This window comes from Pelmatolapia mariae, linkage group LG6, assembly GCF_036321145.2.
Source record: "Pelmatolapia mariae isolate MD_Pm_ZW linkage group LG6, Pm_UMD_F_2, whole genome shotgun sequence".
Classification (NCBI taxonomy): Eukaryota; Metazoa; Chordata; class Actinopteri; order Cichliformes; family Cichlidae; genus Pelmatolapia; species Pelmatolapia mariae.
Genome location: NC_086232.1, coordinates 1899487 through 1919237, shown reverse-complemented (window position 1 = coordinate 1919237; position 19751 = coordinate 1899487). Strand labels below are relative to the sequence as shown.

Here is a 19751-nt window from a genome sequence, read left to right as displayed (position 1 = left end):
CAGCTATCTGCTAAAACTGGTTCCAGGAGGATGGGGCACAGAGAGACCAACAGGACAAAACACAAGCTGAGGGAGAGTGCAGACAACAGCTGATGACGTGCTATGTTGGCGATATTCTCAGTGCATAATGGGAAGTCCCCAACAGTCTGAGCTTATAGCAGCACACCTAAGGGACAGTTCAGGATCACCTGATGCAGCCCTAACTATAAGCTTTATGAAAAAAACTTAATAAAGCCCAATTTTAGAAGCAGAAAGAGGGACTCTCTCCTGAACCCAAACTGAAAGCTTGTTCCACAGGAGAAGAGCCTCATAGCTAACAGGTCTGCCTCCCATTTAACTTTTACAAACTCTAGGAACCTCAAGTCAGCCTCCAACCTGTTTGGTAGTGAAATAGTCTTTAAGAGGCTTCATAGTTTCTACTGCCAGTGCAAATGCAAACAGAAAGCAGACCTTAAAGTGGTTCTTGGAGGAGCTGCTACCAGGTCGTTGCCCACAGGTGCTGCAGGGAATTCTTAGGTCAGCTGAACTAACCCAGTGACTGAAAAGGAAGTCATTTACATGTGTAAAAGTAGCAAGACTGGACCTGAAGTGATTGTGTTACTTACACAATAAAGCCTGTATGTACTTCTGTCAGGGAGGAGTGATTGGAATAAAGATCGGCTGGATGTGCGATCTGGACAAGTCGGATGACCACTGTAACCCCTCGTACTCATTCACCCGACTGGATGCTATGTCACAGAAGAACGCTGTCTCACCTGGCTACAATTTCAGGTATTAATACCAAGAAATATGCAGACTGTGACTGACCATAAAACTCCACATTTACAGAGGAAATATGAGACTACTATAAATATCACCATGTCAAAAAAATCTAAATCTTTGATTTTCTCAGCTGCAATTATAACCACAGTTATGAAACTGGTAAATAGACTGGTGCTAATATAGGTATTTTCTACTCCAGTTCATCACCCGACACAAATTCATTCAGTGCTGTGCCTGAGCTGCACGTCTAACATTCACACATACTCATTTATCCTCTGATGAATGCATCAGTATTCCAGTGTCTTTAGACCAGGTACTGTCAATATAAATGCTGACAACTGGCAAAAGACACAATTCATTAGACAGTTTTACGTTTTTAGACAACACAAATTACAACCAACAAATGTACGGTCATTTACAAGATGGTAGGTTTGATTTAGAAAGTCAGTGTCACGTTCTGGATTACGTGCAAACAAAGTGTTTGTGTGGAGGACCCAAATGCAGATACATGGAGGCGGGGTGCGTTCAGCAAAAAGCAAGCTGTTCATTGGCTGATGACAAAGATACCAAGTACAAACATAAAGTTCACAAAGGGAATTTAAATCTTGGAAAATCCTGGGAACAGTGAACAGACAAACTGACAAAGGCCAGGACAACTGTGGAGAACACATCACAGGTGAACTAGACTGCAGCAGATGAGCCAAGGGGAGCAAAAACTGAAAACAAAGCACCAGGACAACAGCTCACTAACATCAAGCAGGAAATGAAAACTGAAATCCTGCTGGTATGTAGGGCATCTCTGAAAGCATGTTCCGTGCATGATAGTTGGCTTTGCTGCTTATGGTGCAGCAGCATTCCCGTGAAAAGATCAAGCCTAACCGGACTGCAGCAGTCCGATGAATCTATTTGTGTTCCATGATGCTATAAAAAACCTTACAGACTTTTGGTAAATGGACTGATTCTTATACACTTTAGCTGTCAAAATGCTGTCATACATTTCTCAATCACTCATATACAAACACGTTTATATCTCATCATTATATCTGATCTCATCATACTGGAGATACTGGTATGGACTGGTATGTGTTGGGCATGAAAGGATCCCACATGAGCTCATCAACCCACAGAGATACCCAGAAATCAAAGTGAAATTTTACTGCAGCAACTCAACATGGTTGTATGGTCCACACGTGCCAAGGCATCACTGAGCTCCTGGACAATCTGAGGTGGTGATGCTGGATGGCCAGAAACTTAATGTCCCAGAGGTGTTCTACTGGATTTTGGTCAGGTGAGAGTGAGAACGAGCCAGGAACTGCCTGCAAACCCAGGACTCACTGCGGCTCCATGGATTTCATCCTAGTACCTAATGGCAGTCAGGGTGCCGTTGCCAAACCCGTAGAGGTCTGTTCATGTCCCCCCAGACCACATGCTGACCACCAAACCGGTCATGCTGAACGATGTAACAGGTAGCGTAACATTCTCCATAGAGTCAGACTGGTTTGAATCTGTCTAATGTGCTCTCATCTGTGAAAAATCACAGGGTGTCAGTGGTTGACTGGGAACAATGGCACCAGCAGTATACACATGACTGCCAACTTTGTGTTGGCTGATGTTAGTTCTCCTTCTTTCTGTAATATCGCAAAATGTCCTAGGACTACATGTGTATAACTGCCAGTTGGTATTAGAGAGCAAAGCATCTTATGATCTGTTAATCATTAATGATTTGAATATTTAGGTCTGCTGTGAGCCTAACCTCTGCTCAAGGACATTCTAACTAGGGATGGGTATTGATAAGATTTTCACGATTCTGATTCCATTTTCGATTCTGTTTAACGATTCGATTCTTTATCGATTCTCTTATCGATTCTTATTTTTAAAAAGGAGAACACTAAGGTCGATAAGCTTAGAACTTTGTTTTATTTCTTCTCTTTGAACAAGATAGAAATTTAGGAGTAACATGGCCTTACAAACCCAACAGTGAGATCTTAAGAGATCCAGCCCATGGCTCTTCGATGGGGTGTCACAGGGTCCCCGGGGAAAAAATTGTAAATGTAAAATAATAAAATAAATATTCTTCTGTAGCAATAACAAAGTATAACATAAATTATTCTGTAGCAATTACACAAGAATATCCAGTAATGTCCCTGCCTACAATTAAACACATTCACTTACTGAAAATCGGGGGCATCTGCTGTGGCAAATGGGTGCAAGCCTTTGACCACAAACTTAGTCACTGTTCGGTGACATTCGTCTATCCTGGCCTGAAAGGAGACGCTACCGGTAGACTGCAGCGAGAACTGCCAGCATCTGAGCCAGCCAGACTCTGTCTGTCTCATCATGGTCACCTAAATGCACAGTAATGGCAGGTTTTGTAATAAGGCAGATCGCGCTAACATAATATGCACTGTTAGTTGATTATTTACCTGCCGCATTAACGGGAGAGGACGTGCAGACGTTACCGCTGCTGCTGGGTTGAGATTCACGAGTCCGGAGCGGAATTAAAAACACGACATTCATTTAAGGTCATCGCGTGTTTTGTGAGCAAATGCTTTTGTATATTCGTAGTGTTTCCTCCCTTAAATGAAATATCTACTTTGCAAGTATTGCAAGTTGCCCTGTTGTCATCCGTTCTCGTAAAGTATGACCAAACTTTTGAGCGTTTGAGCCGCCATGTTTCCTGCCAGGTAAATGACGCTCCGCAACGCAGTGACGTCATTCGGGGCGACTGGAATCGATAAGGGAATCGTTTGCAAAAATGGCAAACAATTCCAAGGAATTGAAACAGTGGGAACCGGTTCTCAACAAGAACCGGTTTTCGATACTCATCCCTAATTCTAACTGTAATAGACTATTTCATGAGTGGGCTTAGTGACCCACTGTGTCAGGTTAATAAAAAACACATCCTGCACGTGGTGGATTGATGTGTGCATGTTCACTATAATGCTGTGCTTCTCTCTGGATAAGCCGGCCGCCCGATACTTTAATAGTGCCTCAGTTTTCTGTTGCATTTCTTGATTCTGCAATAATTAACTGAAGCTGTGAAAACTTTGAGGACTGTTCTAATATCTGTCATTCAGCCTGCACTGATATCTTGGACTCAGTCGCACCACTCAGACTGTGAGAGCCATGGTTCAATGAACATAGGTGCACCCTTAGACATGATTGTAGATGCGCTGAAAGTAGATGGAGGAAGGATAGGATGTTTCTTTAAAGATACTTAGAGACTGTCTCTCTGTTTACCAAATAGCCACAAGCCTAATCATATTATCAGTCCAAGTAATAATGTTGGACTGATAATATCTGTAACTGGAAGGTCGCCGGTTCGATCCCCGGGCTCTCTGTCCTGGTCGTTGTGTCCTTGGGCAAGACACTTTACCCTACCGCCTACTGGTGATGCCGCAATATGGCAGCCTCGCTTCTGTCAGTCTGCCCCAGGGCAGCTGTGGCTACAACTGTAGCTGCCTCCACCAGTGTGTGAATGTGAGAGTGAATGAATAGTGGAATTGTAAAGCGCTTTGGGTGCCTTGAAAAGTGCTATATAAATGCAATCCATTATTATTACTATTATGTGTGAGGCAGTAGGTGACGAGACATAAGACCTAATAGCTGAAACTTTGTCAGTAAAAACTGTGTGCTCAGCTGTCTTGGAGCAGTTTGCGCCTGTTTCCCTGAGTTAAGTATCTGTGGTAGTTCATCGCCTAAGATCATCACACTGCCCATCAGATTGTCTTCCCCCAAGCCTCCTAAAAAATAATTGGGCTTTATATCCAGAAATTAATTGACACTTTGTGTCCCATCATGTTTTAAACAGTCTCTTCTTAAAAATCACAGTGTGGACCCAACTGTTCTGGCTAATTACAGGCCAATCTCGAAGCTCCCCTTTCTTTCAAAAGTTCTAGAGAAAGTGATCTGCTTACAGCTGGAGGCTCACCTTGATCTTAATGAGATCTCTGAAAAGTTTCCGTTTGGTTTTAAATCACTACACAGCACTTTTGAAGGTTTTTAATGACATTTTCTTAACTCTGGATTGTAGCAGCCCTGCTGCCCTCTTGATGTTGAGCCCTTTATCCTCTCACTGTAAGACAAATGTTAAAATCAGTGTGCTGTGATGCTTCCTTTAAACTGTGTAGGCAGGCGAGCGCAGTAGTCCGATCTAGCTTTTTCCATCTGAGACAGGTAGCCAAGGTAAAGCCATACCTTCCAGCTAATGTCTTTCAGTGTGTTATTCATCTCTTCATTGTGTGAAGATTGGATTACTGCCTTTCTCTGCACAGGCCTCTCTTTATCATCTCCAGTTGGTCCGAAATGCAGCCGCTCGTCTGCTAACTGGCACTAAAAGGAAGGAGCCTGTAACCCCAGTGTTGGCCTCTCTACACTGGCTTCCTGTTCCTCATAGGATCCAAATTTAACTTTTTGTTTTTAAATCACTGACAAGTCGAGCCCGTTCTTACCTGTCTGAGCTCCAGAAAGAACCACAAGGTCCAGGTCAAAACTAATGCTATCCATTTCACAGTCTAAACTTAAATCTTGTGGCGACAGAGCCTTCTCCGTGGCGGGTCCCAGACTCTGGAATAGTCTGCCTCTACATATTAGATCTGCCTTAGTCGTTGTTTTAGTTGGTTTTTTTGTCTCATAGTTTTATTCCTTCTCTTTTATATTTTATTGCATCATTTTTGTGCATTTTACTTGCATTTTAGTTTGTAAAGCATTATGTGCAGCATGAGCTGTTGGAAAAGTGCTATATACATAAACTTGACTATGACCTGTTAATTCTGGTGGTCTAACACTAATGAGCACCACTGTGGTAAGCAGTGAGCAGAGGGCCCAGTAGAGGACGTCGGGCCCTCAGGCCATGATCATGAACTCCATTTCTAATTGTTTGGTCTGAGACATTGACACTGGTGGCCTGCTGGAGGGCATCTTGTAGAGCTTTGGACATGCTCATTTTCTTTGTCCTTGCACAAATGAGCAGATATCAGTCCCCCCCGATCGGTTAAAGGCTTCTACGGCCCTGTCCAACTCTCCTAGAGTAACTCCCTGTCTCCTGGACTCTCCTCCATGCTCTTGAGACTGTGCTGGGAGACACAGCAAACCTTCTGGCAATGACACATATTGATGTGCCATCCTGGAGGAGTTGTACTACCTGTGCAACCTCTGTGGGATCCAAGTATCTCATCATGCTACCAGTAGCAATGCTCACCCTATCCAAATGCAGAAATACTGATAAAACAGTCAGAAAAGATGAGGAGGGACAAATGTCACTGGCCTCCACCTGTAAAACTATACCTGCTGATTATTTCATTAACACCAAAGCTGCTGAAACTGATTAACAAACTCCTTTGGTACTCAACTGACCAGGTAATTATCTCAGAAGTTTAACTGACTGTGCTCTGATAAAAAGTGTTCTTTTAATTGTTTTTTGGAGCAGTGTATTTAAGTTACGATAAGGTATATGTGGCCAAATAGCATTAAGTAAAAACTAGATTTAATTGTGGCTTATAAAAACAACGTTTGATCTTTGTCTGATCATATCTACATGTCTACAAGAAATGTGTTTTTTTTGTTTTGTTTTATTGATCATTCATGAACTTTCTAGTAAATTGAACAGAATAGATGTCACCATAAGAATGATGTGATGTTTCTTTCTATTTAGATTTGCAAAGTATTTTAAGATGGAAAATGGGACTGACTACCGCACTCTGGTCAAAGCCACTGCTATCAGGTTTGATGTCTTGGTCAATGGAAATGTGAGTGTGTAGTTTCACTGTCAGTTCACTGAATAAAGAAATTTACATCCACTTACCTTTATTTCACAAACACATTAATGATACAGGAATATAAATATGTGTGTAATTTTTTAGTCTTGATTCTCATGCTTTTGTTGTTGTTTGTGAATGAAAGAAGAAAACACAAAACACCAGGACGTTTTTGTACCGATGTTCTACAGGAAACTGAACCTGACTCATACTCTTGTTTTGCAGGCAGGAAAGTTCAACATGATCCCTACACTCATTAACATGGTTGCAGCCTTTACATCAGTGGGAGTGGTGAGTTAACATTTAGATTTGATCAAATCGTTATAAATGTTTAATTCAGCAGTTTTGTTAAGATTAGTCAATTCTAAAAATCGAAGCAAAAGTTTTCCTCTTATCTTTGTTTTTTCTACCCTTTAAAAAGGAAAATGGAAAGACTGACATAAAAAATTTTGGTCTAAGAACTGAAGGTGGCTTTGAAGTGGCTTACACCTCAAATTTAAGCCAAAAATCAGGAAGGGGTCTTTATTATTAAGTGGAAAAAATCCAAACCTACTTGGCCCTGTGTGAAAAATTGATTGTCCCCTAAGCCTAATAACTGGTTGGGAATTTGAACAGATGTGCGGACATTCTCCATCAGGATGTTTTGGTAAACGGCAGAATTCATGCTTCCATTTACCACAGCAAGTCTTCCAGGTGCAGCAAAACAGCCCCAGACCATCACACTAACACCAACATATGTTACTGTGGTATGATGTTTCTTTTCTGAAATGCTGTTACTTTTACTCCAGATGTAACAGGACACACAGCTTTAAAGGTCAACATTTGTCTCGTCAGTCCACAGAGTGTTTTTCCAAAAGTCTGGGGGATCATCAAGATGTTTTCTGGTAAACGAGCCTTTATGGTTCTTTTGCTCAGCAGTGGGTTTCGTCTTTGAACTCTGCCATAAGAAAGACTCTGGGCAACAATGGCCTGCATGGCGGAGTCATGAACAGTGACCTTAACTGAGGCAAGTCAGGCCTGCAGTTCTTTGGATGTTGTTCTGGGCTCTTTTGTGACCTGCTGGATGAGTCGTTGCTGCACCTTTGGGGTATCTTTGGTCAGCAATCAATTTTTTACTCAGAGCCATGTAGGTTTGGGTTTTATTTCCCCTTAATAATAAACACCTTCATTTTGAAAATACATTTTGTGTTTACTTGTGTTATCTTGGTACCTGGACTGGTTCCTACAGAGCGCTTTTCCACTACAACTGCTTTTTCTATCTAACATTCACACACATTCATTTTCCGATGGATGCATCAGAGAGCAGCTTGGGGTTAGTATCTTTCCCAAGGACATTTGGCAAGCAGACTGGAGCAGCCAGGGGAACGAACCACCAGCCTTATAAGTAGTAGGTGACCTGAGTTACAGCCACCCCTTAAATTGGTGTGGTGATCTGAAACATTTAAGTGTGACAAACATACAAAAAAACTAGGAAATCATGAACAAGGCAAACACGTATTCACACCACTGTGTGTGTGGTGTCCCCTATCCCATGAAAATAAAAGCCTTTTATTACATGTCCAAACCTATCAGAAGTTCCCGGACCTTTCCGTCATAATCTTTCCAATTTTCTTTATTACCATAATTCCCTTCAATGACCGTTATTGTTTCGTCTTACTTTCTAATTTAGATTTAAAGAATGTTTTGAAAATGCTCATGAAAGTGAGTTCAAGTTAAGATGAAATTTTGACTGCATCTGAAATTAGAGAAGATCCATTAGTGTCATCGTTGTCAGTCAAAAACCAACATGTGAAACACCGCTTCATTTTTCCAAATTAAGGGACATTCATATCATTAGTTTATTTGCTGTTTTTTTTCTCAACTTACAATAGATTTTCTATGTTTAATATATTTATTTAGGCCACTTATATTTGGAAGCCAGGATTATTAAATAAATACATAATGGGTTATATTTGAGTGATAGTGTGATTAAAAAAAAGTCACAAATTGATGAATACTGACAAAAAGGTCAAACATCTATGATGCTTCACACAAAATTTTGGTTAGTTTGGAAAAGAAGTTGATTTTATTTCTCAGTAGAAGTTCAAGGTTTGTGGGGAAATCAGTGCTCAGTGTTCAGAAACAGACAGCTAGAGAACAATCTGAAAATAGCAGCTGTGCTTGAAGATGTCTGCACATGTCCTAGAATATGATCTTAAACTGGAGATCATCAAAAATTCAATCAGGTTAGGCTTTTGATTTTTATTGGCCTTAAATACCAGAAAAAATGAATTGAAACTAAATGGAAATGAAGCTGTGGACCAAGGGGTGGTGACAAGTCACATTTTGGAGGTTGAGGGGGCTTGCTTGTAATTTTTATTTTTATTATCATTATCATTATTATTATTATTATTATTATGTAGGGCACAGTGCTGTGTGACATCATACTGCTCAACTTCCTGAAAGGTGCGGAGCAATACAAGGCCAAGAAATTTGAAGAGGTAAAATGCCCAGCTCTTAATCACATTATAATCTGCACGTTATCTGATTTTTATTGGTGATCACATTGCTGACATGTAAGGTTAAAACGTTATTACATTAAAACACAAAAAGGCTCAAAGTTCAGCAGAATGCAATTTGGAAAAAGTGTGTTTTAAAAAGGACACCCAGCTTGACGCCCTTTCACTTTTGGCAAGTCATTCAAATTCTTGGGGTCATATTTAACTCTTGAACCTCTTTTCTGAACTAAGCAGTTTCTATCAGATTTCAGGCCTGCTTAAAGAACAACCTTACTGTAAATGCAACAAAAGTTAGTGAGTGTGCAGCTATGCTTGGAAAAACCTGGAAACTATTCTGTTGGTTATTCAACCTTATCTTTACTGATATTTACTGAGGTGTGAAAACTTCAAGGAAGTTGTCAAATGTCATCTTAAAAAAAGACTAAGAGAGCTAACCCCCCAAAAAGATCTCTGCTGACCAACTCGAGCATTATCTCCAAAAGTTGATTCTGTTCATCTGGACGTTTTGTGGGAGAAACATTTTGTCACTCATCCAAGTAACTTCTTCAGTCTCAGCTGACTGCAGGTTTCAATCTTATAAACAGTACATTTGCATAATGACTGAAACCAGCCCACTGAAGGAACAATGGGCTGGGAGGTCAGTTCCTTAATCTTAAATATGCAAATTCTCATAACCATTGATCAACAACCACTGACCAAAACCCACTGATCAAAGACCATTGATCAATGGCCATGAGTCCCATTCACAGAGAGTTGGGGAATGGCTGCAATCACAGCATTGTAAGATGGCGACAGATGTACCCTTAGGCCCCCTCCTCGATTCAGAGATGGTCTTTCCCTTTTCACGTAAATGGCCTCCTTGACTCCGCGCTCAAACCAGCGTTCCTCCCTGTCCAGGATGTGTACATCCTCATCATTGAAAGAGTGTCCACTGGCCTGTAGGTGTAAATAGACTGCAGAGTCCTGGCCTGACGAGGTAGCTCTTCTGTGTTGTGCCATCCGCTTCGCCAGAGGTTGTTTGGTTTCCCCGATGTATAAATCCTGGCAATCCTCCTGGCACTTAACAGCGTACACTATGTTACTCTGTTTGTGTCGGGGGACCCGATCCTTGGGGTGGACCAGTTTTTGGCGCAGCGTGTTTTGGGGTTTAAAAGCCACAGAGACCCGGTGTTTAGAAAAAATGCGTCTCAACTGCTCCGATACTCCTGACACATATGGGATCACTACAGGTTTTTGCTTGGGCAGCGGTTGTCCTTCTCTCCTTTATCGGCTGGAGCTTTCTTTAGGTGCCTTCCCAGCTTTGACAAAAGTCCAGCTGGGATAACCACATGTACTCAGGGCCTTCTTGATGTTCTTCTGCCTCCCTGGTCGCTGTGTCAGTGGGGATGGTGTTCGCTCTGTGTTGTAGCGTCCTGATGACACCCAGTTTGTGCTCCAGTGGATGATGAGAGTCAAACCTTAGATACTGATCCGTATGTGTAGGTTTACGGTACACGTCAGCTTTTAGATGTCCCCCATTACTGATGGAAATCTCACAGTCTAAGAAGGCTAACCTGCCACTTTTCATATCCTCCCTGGTGAATTTGATGTGTTGGTCCACCGAGTTAATGTGATCCGTGAAATGCAGTACGTCCTGAGATTTGATTTTCACCCAGGTGTCATCCACATATCTGAACCAATGGCTTGGTGGTGTTCCAGGGTAGGATAGCAAAGCCCTCTTTTCCACTTCTTCCATGTACAAATTGGCCACGATGGGTGAAACTGGGGAGCCCATGGCACACCCATGTTTCTGCCTGTAGAACTGACCCTTGTATGTGAAGTAGGTGGAATGAAGACACAGTTCAAACACACTTGGTGGATGCTGAGAGTGGTCCTGTTGCTGAGGTTGGTGTCATCCTGTAATCTCTTACGAACTACCTCCAACGCTTCCGTGACTGGGATGCAAGTGAAGAGAGATGTAACGTCGTACGAGACCATGGTTTCATCTGCCTCCATAATGACATCTCTCACCTTCTCAACAAAATCCAGGGCGTTCTGGATGTGGTGTTCAGAGCTGCCTACCAGCGGGTTGAGGATCGAAGCCAGAAACTTGGAGATGTTATAGGTGACAGAGTTGATCATGCAGACAATCGGTCTTAAAGGTGCATCTCTGAATCGAGGAGGGGGCCTAAGGGTACATCTTTCACCATCTTACAATGCTGTGATTGCAGCCATTCCCCAACTCTCTGTGAATGGTACTCATGGACATTGATCAGTGGTCTTTGATCAGTGGGTTTTGGTCAGTGGTTGTTGATCAATGGTCATGAGAATTTGCATAATTATGATTAAGGAACTGACCTTCCAGCCCATTGTTCCTTCAGTGGGCTGGTTTCAGTCATTATGCAAATGTACTGTTTATAAGATTGGAGAAACCTGCAGTCAGCTGAGACTGAAGAAGTCACTTGGATGAGTGACGAAATGTTTCTCCCACAAAACGCTACGTCCAGATGAACAGATTCAACTTTTGGAGATTTACTTTCCTGGATGATTGAGAATGCATCGAAACTCGAGCATTACAGTACAGTGTCTTTGACTTGGTCAGATGTTATGACGGGTTTTTCTTGAACAAGTAAGAATTCTGTAATCTTTAGTGTACTCTGAGTCCTCTTTTTGTTTTTTAAAGGAAACCACTTTGAAAGGTTCACTTCATTTGCCATCATTTGACTTTTCAGACAAATTTTCAGTTTCCTTTCTTATTGTGATAGCCTGGTCCTGTGTGCATTGTGAAGCTGTGTTCTCTTTCCCTGATTACCTCGTGTGTGTGTGTATTTAAGGCCATAGTTTTGCTTTTTATATTTTGTGTCCTGCCTAAGCGTTTTGCCGTGCGGTCCCTGCTTGGGACTACCTTTAAAGCCTGGTTTCTTCAGCCAGCTGGACTTGCTGCCTCACCTAAATAAAGGTGTATTTTTGTCTATTATTTACTATGACACCCTTTGGACCTTATATTGAGTTCCAATAAAAAGCTACCAAATGGAAGTAGGAATCATCTCCTGACATCGAGGGCAGACACATCAACCAGTACATGGATAGCTTTCCCTTCACACCTTGTGCTCTCTTCATCACAGCATTGACCAGTACAGCAGTGGCATCATGAAAACCATGTCCTTGGATTGAATCTTGTCCCAGCCACTTCACACTCAGCTGCAAACTCCCCCAGTGTGAGCTAGAGATCATTCAACTTTAAATTAAAAAGGAACATAAAGCACCATGAGACACAGAATATCAAAGAACAAACAAAACAAAAGGACAAAAAAACCCATAAATGTGGTCTAAAATAACTGATCACAGTTCAGGTTCAGTGTGCTGTTCAGTTATAAAATAACTGGTATGGATGTAATACTGGGGCAGGAAAGGGTCAGAGTTCAAAATCTCCATTAATTCCTCAATAAAGGCAACAAAGCCATCTCATTGGCAAAAGCAGACATGAAATCCTGAGGCCTAGAAATCTGTCCATGAAAGTTATGAAAAGAATTGGTTACAACAGCAACTATGGTGGGGTCAAGTACGCACCAAGAACAAGTCTGTACCCTGCACACACGTTTGGATGTTTGACTAATGGACAGATTCTTCTCTCCAGTTCCCTGACATAGACCTTCTCAGGGAAGCTTAGGAATGTGATTCCCCTGAAGCTGGAATACCCTCAAAGGATGCTCAATGGATAAGATAAGATAAGATAAGATAAGATAAGATAAGATGACCTTTATTAGTTTTGTTACAGCAAAAGTGCAGAGTTATGTAGCAGAAATTAGAAAACACTGGAATGCAATACAATAGAATAAAATAAAATAAAATAAAATACTATATACAATAGAATATAATAGAATAGAATAATATATACAATAGAATAAAATAGAAATACAAATGCTATATACAACTGAGTAAGAAAATACAAAAATACACTTGTTGAGAAGAAGAATTGCACAAGAATTGCACATATAGCAGTCTTATTGCACATGTGTGGGTTTGTGTGTTTGATCAGCTGCAAAAGTCTTTTTTGTGGAGTCTGACAGCAGTGGGGAGGAAAGACCTGCGAAATCTCTCCGTCCCACACCGTGGGTGCTGCAGCCTGCCACTGAAGGAGCTGCTCAGTGCTGTCAGAGTCTCCTGCATGGGGTGGGAGATGTTGTCCAACAGGGATGACAGCTTAGCCGCCATTCTCCTGTCACTCACCACCTCCACTGGGTCCAGAAGGCATCCTAGAACAGAGCTGGCCCTCCGGATCAGCCTGTTCAGTCTCTTCCTGTCCCCAGCAGAGATGCTGCCCCCCCAGCAGACCACACCATAGAAGATGGCTGAGGCCACCACAGAGTCATAGAAGGTCTTCAGGAGTGGGCCCTTCACTCCAAACGACCTGAGTCTCCGCAGCAGGTACAGCCTGCTCTGCCCTTTCCTGTAGAGGGCGTCTGAGTTATGAGGATCCTCAAAGCCAAACTATGAGCCAAACTTAGTTGATGTTAACAGAACACCATCCCTCATCTCCCCCATCCCGAGTCGCCTGATAGTTTGCTAAAAGGGCTTGGAGTGGTACAATGGTACTTGAGGGGTATAGAGAGTTGGGTGGTAAAATGGACTGGTTCTTATATAGCGCTTTTCTACTCTGTCTGAGCACTCAAAGCGCTTTATACAACTAATTCATTCACAAATCACACCCATTCACACAGGCACTTCTTCTAAGTTTAAGTGCTGAGTATCTAACATTCATACACATTCACACTCCGGTGGATGCATCGCAGAGCAACATGGGGTTAGTATCTTGCCCAAGGATATTTGGCATGCAGACTGGAGCAGCCTGGGATCAAACCACCGACCTTCTGGTTAGTGGCTGATCTGCTCTGCCACCTGGTAATTCTAAGTTGCTGATGTAAGATAATTGCTAATAATTATTAATTTAAATAATTTAACTGTACTCTCCAAAAGGCCAAAATTATTGTCTGGGTCATAATACAATTTGTTTCGTCTCACTAAAACTGAAGATCAGGGGTCTGGATCTATAATGATACAAACTCTTTTTCTCTCTTTCTGTAGGTGTCCGACAACCCATCCGAAGGCAATGGACTGTATCGTTCCCAACTGTCCCTCAGACAAACCATGACAAAGTCCAATGACTCAGGGGCATTTTCTATTGAACCTTACAGCTAAATGGACAGCATACGTGTTTAATTCATGTTTTATTATCCAGCAGTACCAAGTGAAACCATGTGTTTATGTTGTTAGAGATAATACGTAGAATGCTGCATTATTGCTGCTTTGCACTGATTCAAGTTGGATACAAACAAGGACAAAGACATAAATGAAAACAAAAGCATGACTATCTTTGCATGACTATCATTTGGCATGCGACAGGAGCTCAGGATTTCTGATGTGGTCTGGCTTTTGAAAAGAAATTAGAACTGACTGAAGTTACTGTTTTAACAATAAAGTTAGAAACAAGATAACTGGGATGAACTGGTTCCTGTTTAGTATTTCTATTGTGGTTTCCACTCTCATTCATTTACTGCGTGTAATGGAGACTGATGGTGGTTTGGTTAGATGACAGCAGATATGACCTGATATGGTTTTTCAACCATAGTGATGGAAAGCTTGGTATTCTTTCTTCATCTTCTTGTTCGTCTTTCTGCCGATCTATTTAGTGGTTGCCACAGTGGGTCACCTGCCTCCATCTCGCCCTATCTCTACCATTCTCTCCTGTCACATCAACCCTCTGTGAATCTTTCCTGCAATCTACCTTCTTAACTCCTGCGTGGCAGCTCCATATTCAACATCCTTTGCAAAATATATCTACTACCACTCCCCTGGAGATGTCCGAACCTTTTCCCTTTAACTTTGTCTCCAAAATGTTCAACCTGAGCTTTCCCTCTGATGTATTAATTTCTAATCCTAACCAACCTGGTCACTCCCAACGAAGACCTTAGCATTTTTAACTCTGTCATCTCTAGCTCTGCCTCCTGTCTTTTTGTTGGTACATTGTTAATTTCGTTGACTAATAATTTTCATAATAGTTTTTGTAAACCTTTTTTTTCTGACGAAAACACAACTGTGATAACACGATGACAAAAACTATGATGAAACTTATTGACACTTTCATCGAGTAATAAAAATGAGATGTAAATGTTCTGGAGTGATGAGATCCAATTAAAACTAATGAAGATGTGTAGAAAGAGGGGATGAGTTTGGAAGTGATCCAAGCAGAAGTTATCTCCCTATGCAGTAAGGTTAGACGCACACAGTTTGGTAGAGATGCTCCTATGCTCCCTGTTTCTCATGATAAGGTGACAAAATGTGAATACTTGGAAGAGAAGATTTGACATGTGCACATTCCACATTTGATGAAAAAGCAAATAAGATACTTTATAAACAATGAGGAGCAACTCTCACTGGTTCAAAACACGACATACTTTATGTTTTAGTCAACTGAATCAACTTCAGATTCACTGTAGCTCTACTAAATAGACTCAAAGAATTTAGATGCCTTAATTAAATCAAAGTTTTCTGTCAAAATGAATGGCGCCGTCTGTTAGGGTGCCTGGGTCGTCAACACAGAGTTTTGAGTTTTCATTATTATTGAACTTTGATTTTGATATTATTTATTATTTCTAGTCTTTGGTTTCTTTATTAGAGCTCTGTCTTCTGGTTTCTGTCTGTGTTCCATAGTTACTCTCTCTCCCCTGTCTGTGTTGCGATCATCCACATCCCACACTCTGTTTTGTTTGCCAGCCCCACGTGTTTTGTTATTTTATGGTCATCAATAAAGCTGTTTGACTGCATTATTTTGCCTCCGTGAGTCTGCACTTTGGGTCCTATCTTCCCTGTACACCGACTGTACATCATAGGAAGTCTCACTAACATTTTGTCAACCTTCCCTTTCACTCTTGCTATCTTTCTGCCACAAATCACCCCTGCCACTCATCTCCACCCACTCCACTTCTTTTGTGAACTGTGAATTGTTATGCATGGTTAGCCCCAGGTATTTAAACTCGTCCATCTTCTCTGCTCCTTGCATATTTACTGTTAAACCTATTGCTTCTACCGACTTTGATTCTTCTTCCCCCAGAGCATAACTCCACCTCTCCAGGGTCTCTTCCACCTGCTTACTACTCTCATGATTAGTGTCATGACCTTACCTCACCACTACAAAGGGTAGCTCAGAGCCAGTCCTTGACATTATCCCACCCTCTCAGTCCTACCTCATCACTGTTTTGCTGTCCTCATACATGTCCTGCCTCACCCTCAGATATTTCTCTGTTGTTCCTGACTTCCTCATGCTGTACCATAGATCTTCTCTTGGGACCAAATCTCTAGGTCCACAAAGACAGTCCAACTCCTTCTGATCTTCTCTATACTTCTCCATAAAAATACTCCTCCATCTCAAAACGTCAACAACTTTCTCTCGTAGCATCATGGTATAGCTGGTTTAATGGCTTAATTAAGTTTACCCTTCTGTAGTTACTACAGCTCTACAACACCTCCAAAGGCATGTGAACTGGAGCAACCACCTTTCCATGCTTCATCCTCTTTATAGCCACCCCCTTCGCACTTTCTGATTCTCTGACTTTCCTCAGTCCATCCTTTCTCTGTCATTTTCTTCATTCATTAGCTGCTCAAAGTACTCCTTCCAGCTTCGTAATAATATGATAATAGTAACAAGGTGGAACCAAAAAGGTAACGATATGGACATTTGCAAGTTATTGCCATTCAATGATCAAAGTAAACTGTAAATATTTGTTTTCTAACAAAGTGTTTCTATAAGAACTCCTGAGCTCACTGAGTGATGCTTCAGGTGATCAGCACAAAGCACCACTGCTAAAAGCTCTCTTTTAATGAGGGAGGGCTGAATGACCCCACCTGGTAAACATTATGGAGAAATGCCATTCACATTAAAAAAAGTAACGCTCACAATGTTACACATATCTTAGCAAGCCTACTTTGTTTTATTTCCCACTTGATATAATGTAGTGGTTCCCAAACTGTTTTTGCTAGGCCCCCCTTTGTTTTACAAGAACACCCCCCTTCCCGGCACAAACACATCCTCCAACCACACACACCCATTTATTGTTTTCAAACTCCACTGCGGTTTATTTCACACCTCAAACCTTTTTTAAACAATTAAACAAATAAAAGTAAACTGCAATCCATTATAGGTAGCAATAAAATAATCTACTAACTCTTTTACACTACGCCCACACGTACACGGGTATTTTACAATACGCAGCTTTTCTATGCGTTTGGGCTTTTTGTCCACACGTAAACGGCATTTTGGGTCACTGAAAACTGAGATTTTTAAAAACTCCTGCCAGGGTGGAGTTTTCAAAAAGTCCATTTTTGCGTTTAGCTGAGGATGAGGAAAACAGAGAATTAGTCACGCAACGTCAAAGGTGTGCGCCTTTAGTTGTTTTTTTTTCCCTGTGTAAGAATATTTTATCAGTACATTATTCAAAACATGCCTCTCTGTGCAAAATGTGTTTAGAGTTGTGGGATACTGTTTGTCCGTGATTTGGACACTGGGAACAAATCGTGGCAGGATCAGCCTGATATTTTTTGTATCTCACTGTAACTTTACTGTATAAACATCTCCAAAATTTCAGGAGTAGTTAGTTTTTGTGTTTGTGAACTAAAAATCACTTTGGTTCCCCCACTTTGGAAACCACTGATATAAGGCATGTTAATTCATATGTTATGCATGTGTTAACTTATCGAGCACAACTTGTACCCGTGGAAAGTCCAGTCAAAAATTGTGGTTGTTCACCAGAGTGTTGGAGGATAAAACCAGGAACGACTGCTACTGTGGTCACAGTGAATTGTAAGAATAACTTTCTTTGTCCTTTGTCTTTGAAATAATTCACCAACATTCTTCTCAGCATTGTGTGTAAAATAAAAAATCCTACAATCAACCCTAAAAGTTGGAACATGAGTTTTTTTTTATTTTTAAATAGGATGTTATGATCTCAGCGTGCCAGAGCTGAGGCATGATGTGTGTCAAGCTTCTTTGACTGCAAGGGTAGAAAACCTAAATCGAAGAGCAAAGTGGCACACTTCCCTTTTCCACTATGTGCCACAGATGTCTTCTTGTCATTTGAAGAAATGAAGATGGCAGCACTCTTGATATATTCTTGATAAAATTTAACAGATGGAGAAGATCTCAGCGGACAACAGCGGATAAGAGGATCCCTCAACATGTCATGCATGTGTCCTAGATGTGCTTGCAGTTTCAGTGGATGGAAACCACAAGCATTATCCTTTCAAGAATGCAGCTAGGTGCAGCAAAATACGTATACTATCACAATGGTTTGTTATCAGTAAATAAATTTGCCTCTATTGTGCATCAACTAACTTTGGAGGGTAAGAGATCATAAACTGTTATCTACTTTTCTTTTGTCCCGCAGTCCTCATGGTGCTGGGCTCACAGCATCACTAGTCCTAATGAGTTAGTGCGCCTGCACTTCAGCTGTCACATGTTTCACTTTGTGAGACAGAGCAGGGAAGGGCACAGGTAGTGCAAGAAACAATCAGGGGAATACCATTTACATTTATGAATGTATACGCTCAGAATTCAGTCGCAGGTTGTGTGCAATTATTTCATAAAATTAACAATAAATCAGCGCAATTACATAGTGGTTCAATAGTAGTGGTGGGAGGGGACTGGAACTATACCACCCATCCTTCAGTTGATAGAAACACAGGAGAGCCTCATCCACCTTCAGGGTCACTTTTATCTACCATCTTTCCTTAAAATGATCTGACTGATGTGTGGAGAAAGCTTCATCCAGCAGTCACACACTACACATATGTGAAGGTTTCTGAGGGCAGCGTGAAGAAAAAATGACTTTGGCAATTTAGCTCAATGGCAGAATGTCGGGAAAAACACAGATTAAGCTTTTTTTTGCCAACATTACACATCACATAAGATCGCCATTGGTAAAAACGGATTTGATGACCTAGAAAGTAGTGATGTGTCGCTCTCGAACGAAACGGCTCTTAGAGCCGACTCTTTGAAGTGAACGACGCGAGCCGTGTTTTTTTTTTTTCTTTCTCTCACCCTCTCTCTCGCACTTTTTTCCCGCTTCACTCCGCACACGAGCCTTGTGCTTTGCGCTGGGCAGAGGAGGGAGGGGCGGTAGTTACAGTCGCAGTAGCACAGGAACAGAGCGGGAGGGAGAGAGAGAGAAAGAGAGCCAGGGACAACAACGTTACATTAGAAAGGTATAGTAATCATCCACAACTATTTTCAGTTGCAGATGATAAAGGATTCAGAAAGTTTATTCATGCAGGCCCATATGACAGAGAATATGCATCTTCTTTTTGTTTTCATATTTTAATTTATATTTAATTGTGTTGTGGTTTGCAGTGTTTTGTGTTGTTTCACTTTAAATTTGTTTAAAAGGAAAAAGCTGAAAATTTAAATATTTAAAAGTTGAACTGTGAATAGTTGGTTTTTGTATTATATGATTTATTTATTACATTTTATTTGGAGTGAATAAATAAAAGTATATTTACGGTGGCCCCTAGAGACAAAGCACGTACAAACTCCAAAACACGTACAAACTCCAAAGCACGTAAAAACTCCAAAACACGTACAAACACAACAGAAATGCTCCAGGAGGCTAGGGGGCAGTGTTGAGCTTTTGTTACCTAGTGGCTACACAAGCCAGGAAGTACCAACGACCTGATTTGGTGTGTGGTAGTAACAGGTAAATGAACA

The 19751-nt window shown here is 41.3% G+C and overlaps 1 protein-coding gene and 1 long non-coding RNA gene across 3 annotated transcripts in view; one reads left to right on the top strand and one right to left on the bottom strand.

Annotated features, from left to right (window-relative positions):
* LOC134628387 (P2X purinoceptor 3-like) overlaps nucleotides 1-14352 on the top strand; it is a 30745-nt gene extending 16393 nt beyond the window's left edge. For both annotated transcript variants that reach the window (XM_063475051.1, XM_063475052.1), the window contains 5 exons: nucleotides 635-771; nucleotides 6416-6509; nucleotides 6744-6809; nucleotides 8921-8998; nucleotides 14081-14352. In XM_063475051.1, the coding sequence (XP_063331121.1) occupies nucleotides 635-771; nucleotides 6416-6509; nucleotides 6744-6809; nucleotides 8921-8998; nucleotides 14081-14194 (489 nt within the window). In that variant the 3' untranslated portion in view covers nucleotides 14195-14352. The remainder of the gene's footprint in view (nucleotides 1-634; nucleotides 772-6415; nucleotides 6510-6743; nucleotides 6810-8920; nucleotides 8999-14080) is intronic.
* LOC134628388 (uncharacterized) lies at nucleotides 2791-3532 on the bottom strand. Its single transcript, XR_010093976.2, has 2 exons — nucleotides 3186-3532; nucleotides 2791-3107 (listed from the first exon to the last, which is right to left on the bottom strand). It is a non-coding gene; the product is annotated as an uncharacterized LOC134628388 (long non-coding RNA).
* Nucleotides 14353-19751: the final 5399 nt, after the last annotated feature.